General features: G+C 45.3%; 2 protein-coding genes across 2 annotated transcripts; both read left to right on the forward strand.

Moving 5' to 3' along the window:
- The first annotated feature begins 3682 nt into the window (after positions 1 to 3682).
- On the forward strand, positions 3683 to 4393 carry LOC120643095 (pectinesterase inhibitor 28-like). Its single transcript, XM_039919619.1, has one exon. It carries the CDS (start codon positions 3694 to 3696, stop codon positions 4225 to 4227), a length of 534 nt encoding a protein of 177 aa, XP_039775553.1. The 5' UTR covers positions 3683 to 3693; the 3' UTR covers positions 4228 to 4393.
- A 6227-nt stretch (positions 4394 to 10620) lies between these two features.
- Positions 10621 to 12946, forward strand: LOC120643096 (probable purine permease 11). Its single transcript, XM_039919620.1, has 2 exons — positions 10621 to 10912; positions 11696 to 12946. Exons 1-2 carry the CDS (start codon positions 10834 to 10836, stop codon positions 12730 to 12732), a joined length of 1116 nt encoding a protein of 371 aa, XP_039775554.1. The 5' UTR covers positions 10621 to 10833; the 3' UTR covers positions 12733 to 12946.
- The last annotated feature ends 2068 nt before the right edge of the window (positions 12947 to 15014 follow it).

Raw genomic sequence — 15014 nt, forward strand, 5'->3', positions numbered from 1 at the left:
AGTATTAAATAAATATTAATTATAAAACTAACTGTAGAACCCTGGGGCTAAACTGCGAGACGAATCTAATGAGGTATCTTAAGCTATGATTAGCGAATGGTTACTGTAGCATCACTGTAGTCAATCATCGATTAATTAGGCTCATTAGATTCGTCTCGCGAAAAAGCACTCAGCTGTCAAAAAACATTTATAAACAGATTTTATTTAATATTATAAAATAGTAAGATTCCTTTTGATGTGATAGGGACTTTTGAAAAAAGTCCCGGAACCAAACAAGCCCTAAATACAAAAAAAAAAGTCACATCGAATGTTTTGACACATTTATGAAATACTAAATAAAGTCTATTTATAAAAAAATTTGTATGGATGAGCTGTAAATCGCGAGACGAATTTAATGAGCCTACCTAATCCATGATGTGCAACAGTGATGCTAAAGTAACCATTCGCTAATTATTAATTAACCATAGATTAATTAGCATCATTAGATTCGTCTCGTGATTTACAACTCATCTGTGCAAAAAGTTTTATAAATAGACTTTATTTAGTACTTCAAATTAACAAGATTCCAACACAAAAATTTTTGCGCGTGGAACTAAACACGGCCTTAGCTGACCTATACCATTCATCCAGGTAGGCAGAGCGCGCAGAGCAGCGTGCCCGCGCGTACGAGGTCTGGTTGGTCTGACCACTAACGCGACGCTGGCATCTGTTGTGTTTGTGTGTGTTTTTAAAGAAAGTTCAAGCAACATGGTTCACAGGGGAAATTAGGCTGGGAACAAAAAAATGCCTCTGACCCGAAGAAGTGTTGGGGCTGTTGAGCAACCGGCTTGTCTCGGCAGAATTGGAAAATTGGATTGGTGTCAGGGTTTACCTCTAGTGACTCCTAGCCTCCTTGGCATCAGACAACTCGCGACAGCGTGGATTCCCGGATGGGTACGGTGAGGGAGCGCGGGCAGGCGCAACCAGGGTTCACCTTACCGACGGTAAAGCGATTTTCGCCAACTAGCGGTATCGGTAAACCGGCGGTAAATCGCCGAAAACCGCTAGAAACCGCTCGAAATGACAATTCAAATTCAAAAACCGGTAACCGTTGTTTACCGACCGGTAATCGATGTTTACCGACCGGTAACCGTCGTTTTTAACCGGTAAACACCGTATGACTTTGGAAAATTAAAAATTTTGGCAGCATTTCACTGTAATTTTGTAAATATCATTACTGATGGTATATATCAAACAATTATATAACATTTACACATACATAGAATAGAAGTTCATATCCATAAAAATAGAAATTCACATCCATAGTCCATATAGATCATCACAACAATAATCCATGCAAATCATCACAACCATAGTCCTCACAAACCATCATCGTCAATATATATAATACATAGTAGTGGTTTCCGGTCCAAATGAACAAATGAACAAATGAAAATATATGTACATATTTGAAATATGAACACACATATATACATATAGCTAAAATGAACAAATTAACATCCAACTACCATGAACAAATGGATCCATATAGCTAATATGAACACATGTTTTTGAATATAGCTACACAATAAACATCTAAAAATCAATGTAAAATCAAGAAATACTCACAATGCAGTGGTTTCCGGTCCAAACGCGCCGATTTCCGCTCGGAAAACGCCGAATACCGCTCGGGATTACCGGTCCGAAAGTTTTTTTTTATTTTTTGAGTGCCCAAACAGTCAAATATTTGAACATGTTCTATATTAGAATGATGTATGTCATCTCTACTTTCTTACCATATTTTTTCCTTTTTTATTTCAAATATTTTTGAAAATTTTAAATTCGGGCGAAATTTTTCGAAATTTACCGCCGGTATGGGTTGCCGCCTAGTAGCGATATCGGTAAAAATCGGCGGTAACCGGCGGTTACCGATCGGTAAGAAAAACACTGGGCGCAACGCTGGGTCGCCGGCGGAGGAAGTCCAGGGCTCCAGGAGCGACGCCATGTTCCGGCTTGGCCCGCCGGGGCGGGTCCGCGTTCGAGCGCGCTGGATACTTGCGCCAGTTCCACAAACGGGCCTTGTTTTTTTAGGGGAACAAACGGGCCTTATTGGGTATGTATTCGGCCTTGCCGTGGTATTTCCGGCCTTCTCTTGTTTCAGACTTCTGCAGGCCCAAAAAATGCCACACCGCGGGCCTGTTTGGCGAGTTTCGATTGGAGGCATATTGAATATTTTGTCTGAGTAATACCGTTACTACCAGATACGTTTACAAAATATAAGAGATTCATGAGGTACAAATAAATTTTCATAATACCATGAAAATTTTGAAATATTTATTGAATCTATGAATATTCAACGTTCATTCATAAATAAAATATCTATGTGTATTTACTATCGTAATGCCATAAATCTGGCCATTCTTATAACATTTTCTCTATAATAGAAATTTAATTCACAAGGTTTACTATCTCTGTCCACAGATCAGTTCTGGGTTTTAAGTTTGTCTTAGAAAATGTAAGGACTCACAATCCACTAGAATAGGCAAGCTTTAAAAGGAGGTTTTGCGGCATCGCATACTATTGAGATTTGAGAAGCATCTATCCTTTTTTTTATCCCTGTTTAATTTTTTATAAAAAATCGAGAAATCTACTTCAATATGGCAGACGGTATCAAGTCATTTATGGCTGGGGGAGTAATATTTTCTATGAAATCCAGCTATTAATGGGCCTGATTGGGTTGGTATTCGGCCTTTAATGGTGGAATTTCAGAAGTGCCCTTGATACGGACTTTCGTGGGCCTGAAAAATGCTAGACCGGGGCCGTATGTATGTTTGGTGACTTCTGATTCTGAGGCATATTGGATGTTTTGTCCGTGAGCAAGTTTGTCGAGAGAAAAAAAACAGCTCTTTGTTTGCGGAAATATTGAATAAACATCTCTTGTCTACTAAGAAGTATATTTTCACATATTTATTTTCTTGGGATAGATGTTAAAACTTTTCCTATTAATTTGATTAACCTTAGGATACTGTGATTCACGAAAAACTCACAATACACTTAGTCTTTTACATTCACTGAGAAATAGTTTCATAATACCATGGCTATTTTAAATATTTATTATTATATTTTTTGCGAAGATTTTTAAAATATTTAGTTTTTTTAAAATATTTATCTTTTTTTAAATATTTATCGACTCTATGAAAATTTAATGTCAATATGAATAAAATATCTATGCATATTTACTACCATAATGTCATATGTGTGACTATTCTTATAACATTTTCTCCATATGAATAACCTATCGAAACTGAATTCACGAAGTTTACTTCCTCCAATCAGAAATTTAATGACTTCTGGGTTTTAAATTTGTCTACTAAATGTAAGGACCCACAATCCACTAGAATAGGCAACCTTTTACAGGGTAGTTTATGGCATCGCTTACCTTACCTAAACAGGCAGGATTTAATTCCTTATTGAGAGGTGTGAGGCATCTGTCCTTTCCATATCCCTGCTTAAATTGTTCTATAAATTCGAGAAATTTTATGGCACACGATATCTAAAACGTTACTATATACAGGCACGATTTAATTCCTTATACATTAGTCATTTCCATGAAATCCAGCTATTACCTCCAAAAGATAGCCGTCTATAACTCTATAAATACATGGACTTCAACTTCAGGTTGCATAAACGAAATCAAGCCAAGGATCGGAGACCATGAAGCTCCTGCAAGCTCTGTGCCCTCTCGTCTTCCTCCTCGCCTGCTCCAAGCCGTCCAACGCTTCCGTCTTACAGGACACTTGCAAGTCCTTCGCCGCAACGCGCCCGGACATCGGCTACGACTACTGCGTCAAGTTCTTCCAGGCCGAGAAGGGGAGCGCCGCCGCGGACAAGCGCGGCCTCGCCGCCATTGCCGTGATGATCGTCCACGCAGCAGCCAAGGGCACCGCCAAGCACATCGCCGCCCTGCGGGCCTCCGAGAAGGACAAGAAGGTGCTGGAGTGCTTCCGCGCGTGCTCCGAGCTGTACTCGGACGCCGTGGACGAGATCGGCACTGCGGCGACCGGCATCGCCTCGGGCACGGCCGGGGGCCGGGAGGACGCGGTCACGGCTCTCAGCGCGGTGGTGGATGCCCCTACGACCTGCGAGGAAGGGTTCCAGGAGCTACAAGCGCCGTCGCCGCTGGCCGCGGAGGACGCCGAGTTCGGCAGGGAGGCGTCTGTCGCGCTGACTGTAACGGCGGCGCTGTAGCCGTCCTCTTGATCGACGATATGAAACTGCAGGGCGGAAGCTAGGGGGTTTGTAATCCTTTGGTTGAACTCTCTCGGGTTTTGTAATAAGGCCGTTAGAATAAGCAATTTTTTTTAAAAGAGTTCTAGGGCCAAGCCCCCGTCAGATTAATGATAGAGAAAACATTCAGCGTACATCATGTAAGGAATATGGCCCCAATTAGTCCATTATTTGTGATTTTGGTGATTGAGTGACAACATAATCAATAAAACTAATGAGTTTATGAGATCACACTTACAGGAATTTTTAGGTTCCATGGATATAATTCAACACGTCTAATTCATTGTCAAGACGCAATGTCCAATCTATCGTCGAGACGTCATGTCCAATCCACCATCAAGATGACAAGTCTAATCAGTCGTAGAGGTGCCAAAGTATAGTGGAAATCCAAATGATCGCCGCGACGAATTGGATGAGAAGATGCAGTTTCTGCCGCACCGGTTTAACCGATGCCCCACCATCGGAACATCCGATGGTTGTCGGAAGAACCGACGCCACTGCATCGGTGTAATTGGGCGTGCATACTGAGCCAAGTGAGAAAAACTCAGTAGCACCGGTTTAACCGATGGGTCACTCAGAGGCATCGGTGCAATCAACGTACTATTATCCAGAGATGTTGTCAAGTGCGCAGCTGTAACACTCCAGAAGAAAAACACAACGATCCTTTGAAGAATTACCACATTGCAGCACAAGAACATATCAAAGTACGCGGAAGCAACATAAATCGTTCAGATAGATTAACAAAATTTCACTAGAGTGTAATAAACAATTCACAAACTGAACCATGAGAGAGAATTTGAAGCAACAACAGAAACTCCACATCCAAACAAGGTATTAAAAACATTGGTTCAACACAAAATTGACGTGTGTGCTTTAACCAAGCTATTTAAACCACAATTTGATTAAATATTAGATTAATAATTCATATAAAAGAGCATCATACTGAGATAGTGTAACTTTAGGTAGAGATCTTCATAATGATGCTTCAATGCATATGTAAATTGTGCAATGCATTATGAATGCTTCAATGCACATGCTTATGGTGCAATGCAATGAATGACTTCACTTCTACCCACAAATCCCAAGAAAGGAAGTGAGGGCTGCAACCACATTGCTATATCTCAACGTGCGTTGCTGTACCGGTACTTACCGCACCAATCGGACTACGGTTTCTTCATATGCATTTTCAATATGAGTGCAAAAGTATGATTGCAATGTATTAACTTCATATACCTCCAAAATTTATAACTCCAAGAGCAATGACATAAGTGGATAAACATATAAATCCACAAATAAAGCAAAATTCAGATCTTATCTGGCAAGTGTGAGCTTCTGAAATTTAATGGAGGCAATTCAAATAATAAAGTTAAAGCGAGTAGACCACATCGCTACGTTTACTTGCCTTCACCGAAGATAAAGAACGTGAGCTAAACACGGTTCGAAGATGCACCACCTGTTCACAAACATATCTCAGCACCAAAACAAACACACTTCAAAATAAAAACATTAAGTAAAGCAATCCTACGCCCAAACCCCACGTCCTCACGTCAACACATGCTAATCTAGTGGAAACAGCAGCACTGTTGCTTCTCTTTTTTGGAGTCTTTGATTATGATGTTGAAAAATTCTGAGATTTTGCCACAAGAAAGATAACTTCAAAGCCTACAACTTTGTAGTTATCAAAAAGTGTAGGAAAAAACATTATCACTAGGTAAAATCGAGGTGAACCTTAATCTGACAATCTGATAGATTCTGCAGGACAGTTCTAATGAGATAGTCATAAATGAAGCTCCAAAATTCGGATGAATATGATCTCTACCAATCTGGAAAGCTTATGAAATTCTCTACAACTCTTATAACTATCAAAAAGTCTAAAAACTACATTAATATTTCCTAAAATTCAGGTTAACAGAAACTGCCCAGAATTACGAGACTGAAAACAGTCAGATTCCATCCTTAGTTTCTCCCTCATATTAAATCCGATTGAGGTGTTCTCTGCGGCCATGGAAAGATCTATAACTCTTATCCAACTCACATAAAGGTTTGATATTTTTTTGAGATCATTAAGACTACGAAAAACTGCTACGAACTGAAACTGCACAGATTGATGACGTGCTGAGTATAGTGACGAGGGTAAAACCTTAATCCTATTCCAAACCGCAACTACTACTGCTTCTCCCATATGCTAAAAACCTCTAAAATCAGAGGGAAAATATATTCTACAGCAAGAGCAAGTCTCACCTAGGATTTCCCCTTGCAAACAGCAAAGACAACGGTGTCGACGACGATCCCAACAACGATTCCCCACCGTTTGCTTAGCGGCGAGGGTCACCGTAATCCTTCGACAACCTCCAAGCTGCACCACACATGGGGCACCACCATGAACAACGAGGAAAAACCATAGAGATGGAGAAAACGGAAAGAGGAGAGGAGCTCCAACCGGTTTTTGGAGAGGAACGGCGAGGATCGACGAAGACTTGCCCTAGTTTCCCTTCTCTTCTCTTCTCTTCTCTTCCTCTCCCTCTCCCCTCTCTTTTCTCGATCTGTTCACAGCAAAGGGCAGCGCAGGGAGGGGCGACGGCTTAGGGTTCACAAACGGAATGTACTCGATGAGATCTACGCAACCGCAGTGTCTGTTTGTCCATTCGAGCAATAGATCCAAAAACTTAATTTTAGCCATTAACTTTGTGTATTCCCATGTAGAAAGCGTATTTTGCCCTTTCTTCATGTTGAGTGTAACAACAGCAGCCAGGCCTTCAGCACTGGAAGAACCGATGCCCACCGGAGCAATGCATCGGTGCAATGACGTCAGCAGAGAAGGATCAAGTGCAACGGCTACATGAAGATCAAGTGTCACCGGTTTAACCGACGCCCTAGCATCAGTTCAACCGATGGTCTCTGAAGTTTGCTGCAGCAGTGTCAGAGAAGCCAACGGCTACTTCAGAGCACAGTGTGACCGGAAGAACCGATGCCCATACACCGGAAGTTCCGATACCTACGCAGAAAACTGGCCAACAGCTAGTAATGCCTCTCTTGAGTTGGTGGTCTATATATATGCCTCACCCCGGCCATTTTGAGTTTACTGGAGTTTCATGACATCACACACATACCCAAGAACACCTCCAAGCCATTCAAGAGCTTAGTGATCAAATCTTTAGTCCTTAGCACACCTTTGAGAGTGTTAGTGCTAGGTTAGCTCCCAAGTGAGTAAGAGAGCAAGGTTGAGATCCTTGTGCTGCGGTTCTTGAGTGAACCAACCATTGTATCTCGGTGCGCCGGCACGTCAACGACCCTCCGGCTTGGTGTGGAGCGGCATCGACAATATTGTGCGGGGAACGGAGACCCCTCCTTCGTGGGCAAGCTCCCTTAGTGGAAAGCGGGATCAAGGTGACCGTGATTGTGTTCACGGAAGAGACTTGATTGCCGGGAAGCGATACTCTTCGTGAGTGCTTCAACAACATGGATGTAGGGGCGCCTTTGAGGCAATCCGAACCACAGGATAAATCCTCGTGTCGAGAGTTTGCTTCCTCTCATCCCTCCTCTTTAAGCTTCTGCATTTTATATTACAACTTGTGTGCCTTTACTTTCTTAGTGTAATATTGTCGGTACCCCAGGACTGGGGTACCCCCTCTTGCTGCGTCTAGGCAAGAGCCTTGTAGTTATCCTTAACTACGTCCAGCAGCCGGACCCCTGCGGTCCGAAGCCCTGCTCACCCAACAGCGGTCCCGGACCCGTCCCCTGGTTGGGAAAGGTCCGGGAGCACCACGTGTCCCGGGAAAAGCTGGCGGTCAGCCCGAACGGCCGGAAGCTCCGGACCTCCCGAAGAGGACCGGATCCCCAGGGAATCCCGGACCTCCCATGGGGTCCAGGACCCCCATGGGGTCCGGGACCCCCTGTATAGTAAACCAGACCCCTCTCCAAGGAAAAGAATCGTCACCCCGCCTCGGGGAGGTCCGGGGCCACCACGTGTCAACAGGCCCAGACACGTATATAAGGCCGCTTGGTCTCCTTATTAAGGCTCACCTACCGCTGCATTCATTATGACAGGAGGACGTCCGCATTGATGTAGCAGAAGGCGAGGCGATACTTTGACCAGGGGACACTATTGATCGCGTATTACCAAGATAGTGGAGCTGCTGGCGCCGCCCACGCCGCGCCTGCCAGTCTGCCATAACAGATGGATACGACGGCTCGGCTTCACCCATTATGACGTCTACATAATAGCCTCCACAGGCCACGCCGCAAGCTACGCTCCCCCAACGGACACCTTGCTGACGGGACAAGAGAAGACCACCTTTCGTCATAGCGCTAGCAGGGCGTAGGAGCGTATCGGAGGAAAGATTCGTAACCACTGTAGCTATTTAAATACTCTGCGCAGTATGCTGCGCAGTCACGTTGGGCCCACTTGTCGGGGCCCCAACGTCCTATGTATCCGCCCCCTTGGTCTATAAAAGGGGGTGCCCGCTAGAAGGAAAACTCAGGCTGGGTGAGAGCCAAGGCCCGGCAGAGGATAGATTCATACACAACAGAGATCAAAACTTCTCCCAGTGGATATAGGGTATTACGCTCCGGCGGCCCGAACCACTCTAGATCGTGTGTTCTTGTGTGCTTATCTCAGAGCTAGATCAGCCCAATCGCCTAGTACCTTCCCGAGCACTCCCTCTCTGGGAATAGGCGGGTGCGTTCCGCCACCCGGCTGTGGGTACCCTAGAAACCCCGCAACAAATATCTTGCTAGGATTGGCTATAGGTTGTAAAACTATTTTTGGGATGAGGGTTTCACACTAGAAGAACCATAGTTGCACATCTAGATAGATTGATTTAGTTTAAGTTTTTGTGCAAACTAGTTGGAGCCATAGGTTAAAATTTTAGAGTGTCTAATTCACCCCCTCTCCCTCTTAGACTAGAGCACCCGATCACTTTCACATCAGTATTGCGATGATGGCACATAACCATCACCCAACGAAAGGGAACCCCAAGCTAAGAAAAGAATTAGGAACAGAGCAGCTAAAAGTCTGAGACAACAACGTGACCACCCAGATAAAAGACAGACGCCTACGAACTAGACGACCAGCGCCTGATCCATCTCCTTCAGCTGCGTGGACCAGGATGTCATGCCCAGCTCCCCAGCCGAGCTCCATGAGTGGGTCTGGTTCATCTTCACGCCGAGCCCATTGTTAATCTTGGAGGTCTTCTTGCCAGGTCTTTGAGGTTGGAAACGTAGGACAACAGGATTTCCTTGGATTCTTGGGGACACAGAATTTGCCAATTCTGAGCCATCCCAATTATTCTCCAGAGAAGGAGCCGCAGGTCTGTCCATCCTACATTCTGAAAACACAATTCATTCCTCAGTTTCCAAAGTGCCCAGAGAGTAGCAGAGCTAATCACATTGACAGCAGCAAATTTCTTACTACTCAACCATTTGATACCAACATCTAGAAAGGAGTTAGAATGATCAATTTGAATCTATAAACCGTGCAATTTTGGGCGTAGAGAAGTTTCTTCGTAGACCCGTGCTGTGACTGTGATTATCTCTGTGCTTAGAAGCGTGTCAAGGAACTGGATACGTAATTACGTACTCCTCCGTTCTGAATTGTAAGCTATTTTTGTTTGTCTTTGATCAAACTGTTCTAAATTTGATCGAGTTTATAGAAAAGAGTAATATAATATTATTTTAAATATTAAATGAGAATAATTAGATTCATTATGGAATATATTTTCATAATTTACATTTTTAATGTGTTCTTCTCTATGAATATGGTCAAATTTAAACTACTTTGAATTAGGATAAAGCAAAATATCTTATATTCCAGAAATTTAGGGATGCCATGTGATGCACGTGATCAACCAGTATTTTGGGTCCATCCAGTAGTCGACGTAAAAATCGGATGATGATCTTCACGGAACGACTCTTCATCCATCTCCCCTTCCTTCCGCTAATTTCCAAATTTACTTCTTGCAAAAATTCTGGTGTCAACATATATCTGCTGCCACGAGCGGACACCGGTACTCGCTACGCGGCCACGAGATCGTAGCTAGAGAAAAGCCGTGGACGTGGAGGAAACCCGCCGCATGCGAGACACCCCGTGCACGCGGCGGGCGACCCGAACGCGAGGCGAAAGAGGACCGACCGACCCGGCCGGAACACCGCGCTTCCCCCGGCAACGAGGAGACGAGAGGAAAGCGGCGAGAGGGGCAAGACGCCACACGGAGCCGAGCGAGCTCAGAGCTCCTACTGTCAAGCGCAGCCACCCGCCGCCGAGGAACTAACGGCCGCGGCCTCCGGCTCTTCAACCCTTCCACTGGCCAGTGACCGCCAGACTGTGTTTTCCCCTCCCCTCCCCTCCTGTATCGGAACAGGGGTCATCCATGAAGGTTTCTCCTCGCTATTATTAGAAAAAAACCAAAGCTCCATCCGGATCGTCCCTCGCGCTCCGGCGATCGGCGCATGCCAGCCACCACCGCGACTCTTTTGCTTCCCCCTCGGCACTGCTCCCGTCGTGTCCCTGCTTCTCTCCTGTCGTCTTGGACGATCTCACTGTGCGGCTGTTAGGGTGTCTCGAATAAAATGGCCGACAACAATGGTGGCAACAGCAACAGTGGAGGCGCCAGCACCAACGCGGCCGAGGTTCAGATACAGATCCCAGGTCAGCTCGCTAGCTGCTGTTTGATCGTCGCATTTAATTCGTGTTCTTTGCCAGCCAGCTGATGCGAATTTTCTTACACTAGACAGTATTGTTTCTTTTGCATATTGCATTTTCCTTGGAGAAGTTGGGCGGATTCTCTGCATGGTTTAAGTTTCAGGCATTTAGCTTTTCTGATGCATGCGATGGTTCTGCATCTTATTCTGAAGCTACTTTCATTTTTTCTTATGCTTTCCGCAAACATTTTGATTCAGTGATCTCGTGAATTAAATGTAGATACGAAACTAGAAACCAGCACAGATTTCCTCCCCTTTCTCCCCTCCCTGTGACTCTGTGAGTTTGTGACCGTCAGGACAAATATAAGTTTTCTGAAAGAATGAAAAGATGCAGTGCTGCATTTAGTTTTTTTTCCCCAGAAAAATGCAGATACTCAATATATTTTTGTATTAGCTAACGTGTTTACAGTGTTGCAACTTACAATTGTTGATCGACCAAGAGGGTGCCGTCTCCCTCCAGAACCATACCAAGGCTTTGTGTCAGTAGCAAGACAGAGTCCATGCCATACATACTAGCATGTTTAATTGCAATAAGTGTCAAGGATTTGGGGAACTTTGGGACACTCTAGTTGAAGACCTATTAGTATACATGTTCACATTTCTTGTGCTTTGCTGAAATGAAAGGAGAAGTGTTACTCGTGTTAAATGCAAAACCCTGAAAGAGAACAATTTGCTTGTCCAATTATTCTCTTACATTATTGACTTTCATGGTTTCCATTACAAACCACAGGACCATCGAAAAACGAAGCTCCAGCGGCTCAGGAAACACCAGCAGGGAGCTCCGAAGCCAGGAATTGGAAATGGTGGTTTGTGGTGGCAACAGATGCTTTCTTCCTCATTGTTGGTCAGACATCAGCAACATTGTTGGGGAGGTACTACTACAGCCAAGGTGGCAGCAGCAATTGGTTATCAGCATTTCTGCAGACTGCTGGCTTTCCTATATTGTTCTTCGGCGTGTTCTTTTTCCCTTCAAAGTCGTCTTCCGGCGAAACTCCGATCGGCAAAGTTGCTATGATATATGTTGTCTTGGGGCTCATCATGACCGCCGACAACATTATGTATTCCCATGGGCTGATGTATCTTCCAGTCTCAACATATTCACTCATCTGTGCTAGTCAGCTTGCCTTCAATGTCATCTTCTCATACGTCTTAAACTCCCAAAAACTCACTGGTTTGATCATGAACTCTGTGGTCCTGCTTACCTTATCTGCTTCGCTCCTTGGAGTCAATCATGAATCTTATGGATATACCGGTGTCTCAAGAGGAAAGTATCTTCTGGGTTTCCTATTGACACTAGGAGCGTCAGCCACCTACTCACTTATCCTTTCCTTGATGCAACTTACATTCGAGAACGTGATCAAGAAACAAACCTTCTCGGCAGTTTTAAACATGCAGATATACACTGCATTTGTGGCAACCTTTGCGTCTCTTATTGGACTATTTGCAAGTGGTGAATGGAAAGATTTGAAAGGGGAGATGGACACGTTCCAATCAGGACAGTTCTCTTATCTGATGACCTTGGTGTGGACCTCCGTGTCTTGGCAGGTCGCTTCTGTTGGGATGGTGGGTTTGATATTTGAGGTATCGTCGTTGTTCTCCAATGTGATCAGCATCTTTGCTCTACCTATCGTTCCTCTTTTCGGTGTGATGGTCTTTCATGACAAGATGAATGGAGTCAAGATCATAGCCATGCTAATTTCGATATGGGGTTTCATTTCATATGTGTATCAACACTATCTTGATAATAAGAAAGCTAGAAGTGCATAGGGAGGATTCCTAGGGTCTGCAAGTATCTTGCAATAGAAAGCGCTATGCAGATTTAGTTTGTTGGCGGTGAGACAATAGGTGTTCCTTATTTATGTTGCTTTAAATACATCTCAGCAGGAGGGGGCTATAGCTTTTTTTAGCATGCTAACATTTTTCTTAGAAATGGTTGGTCTTGTATTTGTTTTGTGTCTATGTAAGGATGTGTGCCGTGGAATAAAACATGATAGATTTTGTTTGTGACGAATTTTATAGCTCTTGTATTGCCTTCTCTTCATAGGCACGAATCTCAGAACAGTGTGTCGTTGAATATGATGCGGTGCGCCATACTGATTGTCATGGTAGATACATATTACTGATTGTCAGTTTACCTCGGCTCTTTGTTGTCCACCTCCAAGTGAGGAACTAAAGATATGGATAAACTTCAAACTAGTATAATTTTGGTAGATCCGGCATTTATATTGCTACGACATATAGTGATTTCTGTAATTTTGTCATAGCTTTTCTAGCGATGCAACAAGGCATCCTCCACCCCTGAGTTAAAAGGACCCGCAGTGGGCCATGGGACACGTTGGCGTAGGGTGTCCATGAGCACACTCTGTTCTGGGTCTTGTTTAGTTTACGAAAAAGGAGCCGGTACACCGAAAAAGGAGGAGGTAGAGGGGATTTCTAAGGTCTTGTTTAGTTTACGAATTTTTTGGGGTTTTGTTACTGTAGCACTTTTCGTTGTTATTTGCTAATTAATGTCTAATTATGGACTAATTAGACTTAAAAGATTCGTCTCGTCGTTTATCGTTAAATTATGTAATGAGTTATTTTTTAATTATATTTAATGCTTCATGCATATGTTCGAAGATTCGATATGATGAGCGTGTGTCAGAGGCGTTTCCAACTATTGGCCACGTTACTTGTGCAGCATGTAACTTACATCCAGAAAGCAACAGGTTTCCAAGACCGCTCAGGAAGCTGATGAGCATCAGTCATCTCATAGGAGCGCACCTTCCGCTGTGTAGTTGTGAGCTCTCCTTGTTTATTGTACTTGAGACTAAACGTGCTGACAGAGATCACACGGCGATGTGGGTAGTAGCCATCCTGGTGTTGGCGCCGTAGATCCTCCTCATCGTCGCGAGCCAGTGACTCAATCAGGCAGTACTTGGTGTCACTCATGTGCCCCTAGGTGCCTCCCGGACCCTGCATCGAACAACCGGTCCTTGCCAAGCTTCCATGCCGGAAGGCTCCTGCAATTGGCAGCAACCGGCACAACATCCGAAGCACAGAGGTAGCCGTCGCCGCCCTTATGGCAGCAGAGGCCCACCCAAGCATCCAGCTCGCCGTCAAAGTAGGCCTGGCCTCTGAAAGGCATGGTCCAGATGCCATGATCCGCCCACTCCTGCCTCTCCGTGTCGAATGAGAAGGTGCTCTGATCCTGGGAGATGAACAGTGTCCGCCCATCAGGATGCAGCGCGAAGGACGAGATGCGGTTGGAATCATCGAAGGGCGGAGGCGAGGACACCCGGCTCCATGCCCACGCCGCGTCGTCGCGGCTCGTGCTGTCGGGCGGCGGCGGCGCGGCGCTGAGCACGTCGAAGTGGCAGCCTCGGAGCAGGTAGAGGCTGCCAGCGACGGATGCGAAGAATGGCTTCAGCAGGACCTTGTTGCCGCCGCGGCGTGGCCACGGGCAGACATTGAGCGCCGCCGTCTGGATGTCGAACACGGGGAAGGCGGGGTAGCCAGATGGCTGCATAGCAAGGATCTTGGTCCCATTGGCAGCGAAGTACCACGAGCCGCCGTGACGGGCTTCGAAGCGGACGACCGGAGGCTCCGGCGCCCCGGCGTCGGAGGAGTCGAAGGCGTCGACGTCGACCTTGTACACGCTGTACCCCCTCTCCCAGTCATCCAGAATGAGAAAGAGATTCTTCTTCTCCCTGCTTGAATCGCTTAGCCGAGCGGTGGCAGCAGGGCTCAAGTGTGCACTGCATCTGCTTGTTGAGCTGCTTGTTCGCCATGGCTATCCTTCAATTCAGTGTCTGCCCTCTCCTTCCTCCTCGAAGTTTAGCAAGCAAACCCCATCGCGTAGTATAAGAAGTCGCGACTGCTCCGTATTCGAGGGGGAGAAGGACAGTACTGTGCCGATCCGTACTCGGATCATCAGCAATCCGCAACCGGACCCGGGAAAATGCCCAGATCGAACTCCGAAACGGTCTGTCGTCGCATCCCCGCGCTGCGGGATGTCGAGCGGGAATCCAAATTTACATTCGCTTGCTATTTCTCTTCCCGACGATCGT

Source organism: Panicum virgatum, chromosome 7K, assembly GCF_016808335.1.
Source record: "Panicum virgatum strain AP13 chromosome 7K, P.virgatum_v5, whole genome shotgun sequence".
Lineage (NCBI taxonomy): Eukaryota > Viridiplantae > Streptophyta > Magnoliopsida > Poales > Poaceae > Panicum > Panicum virgatum.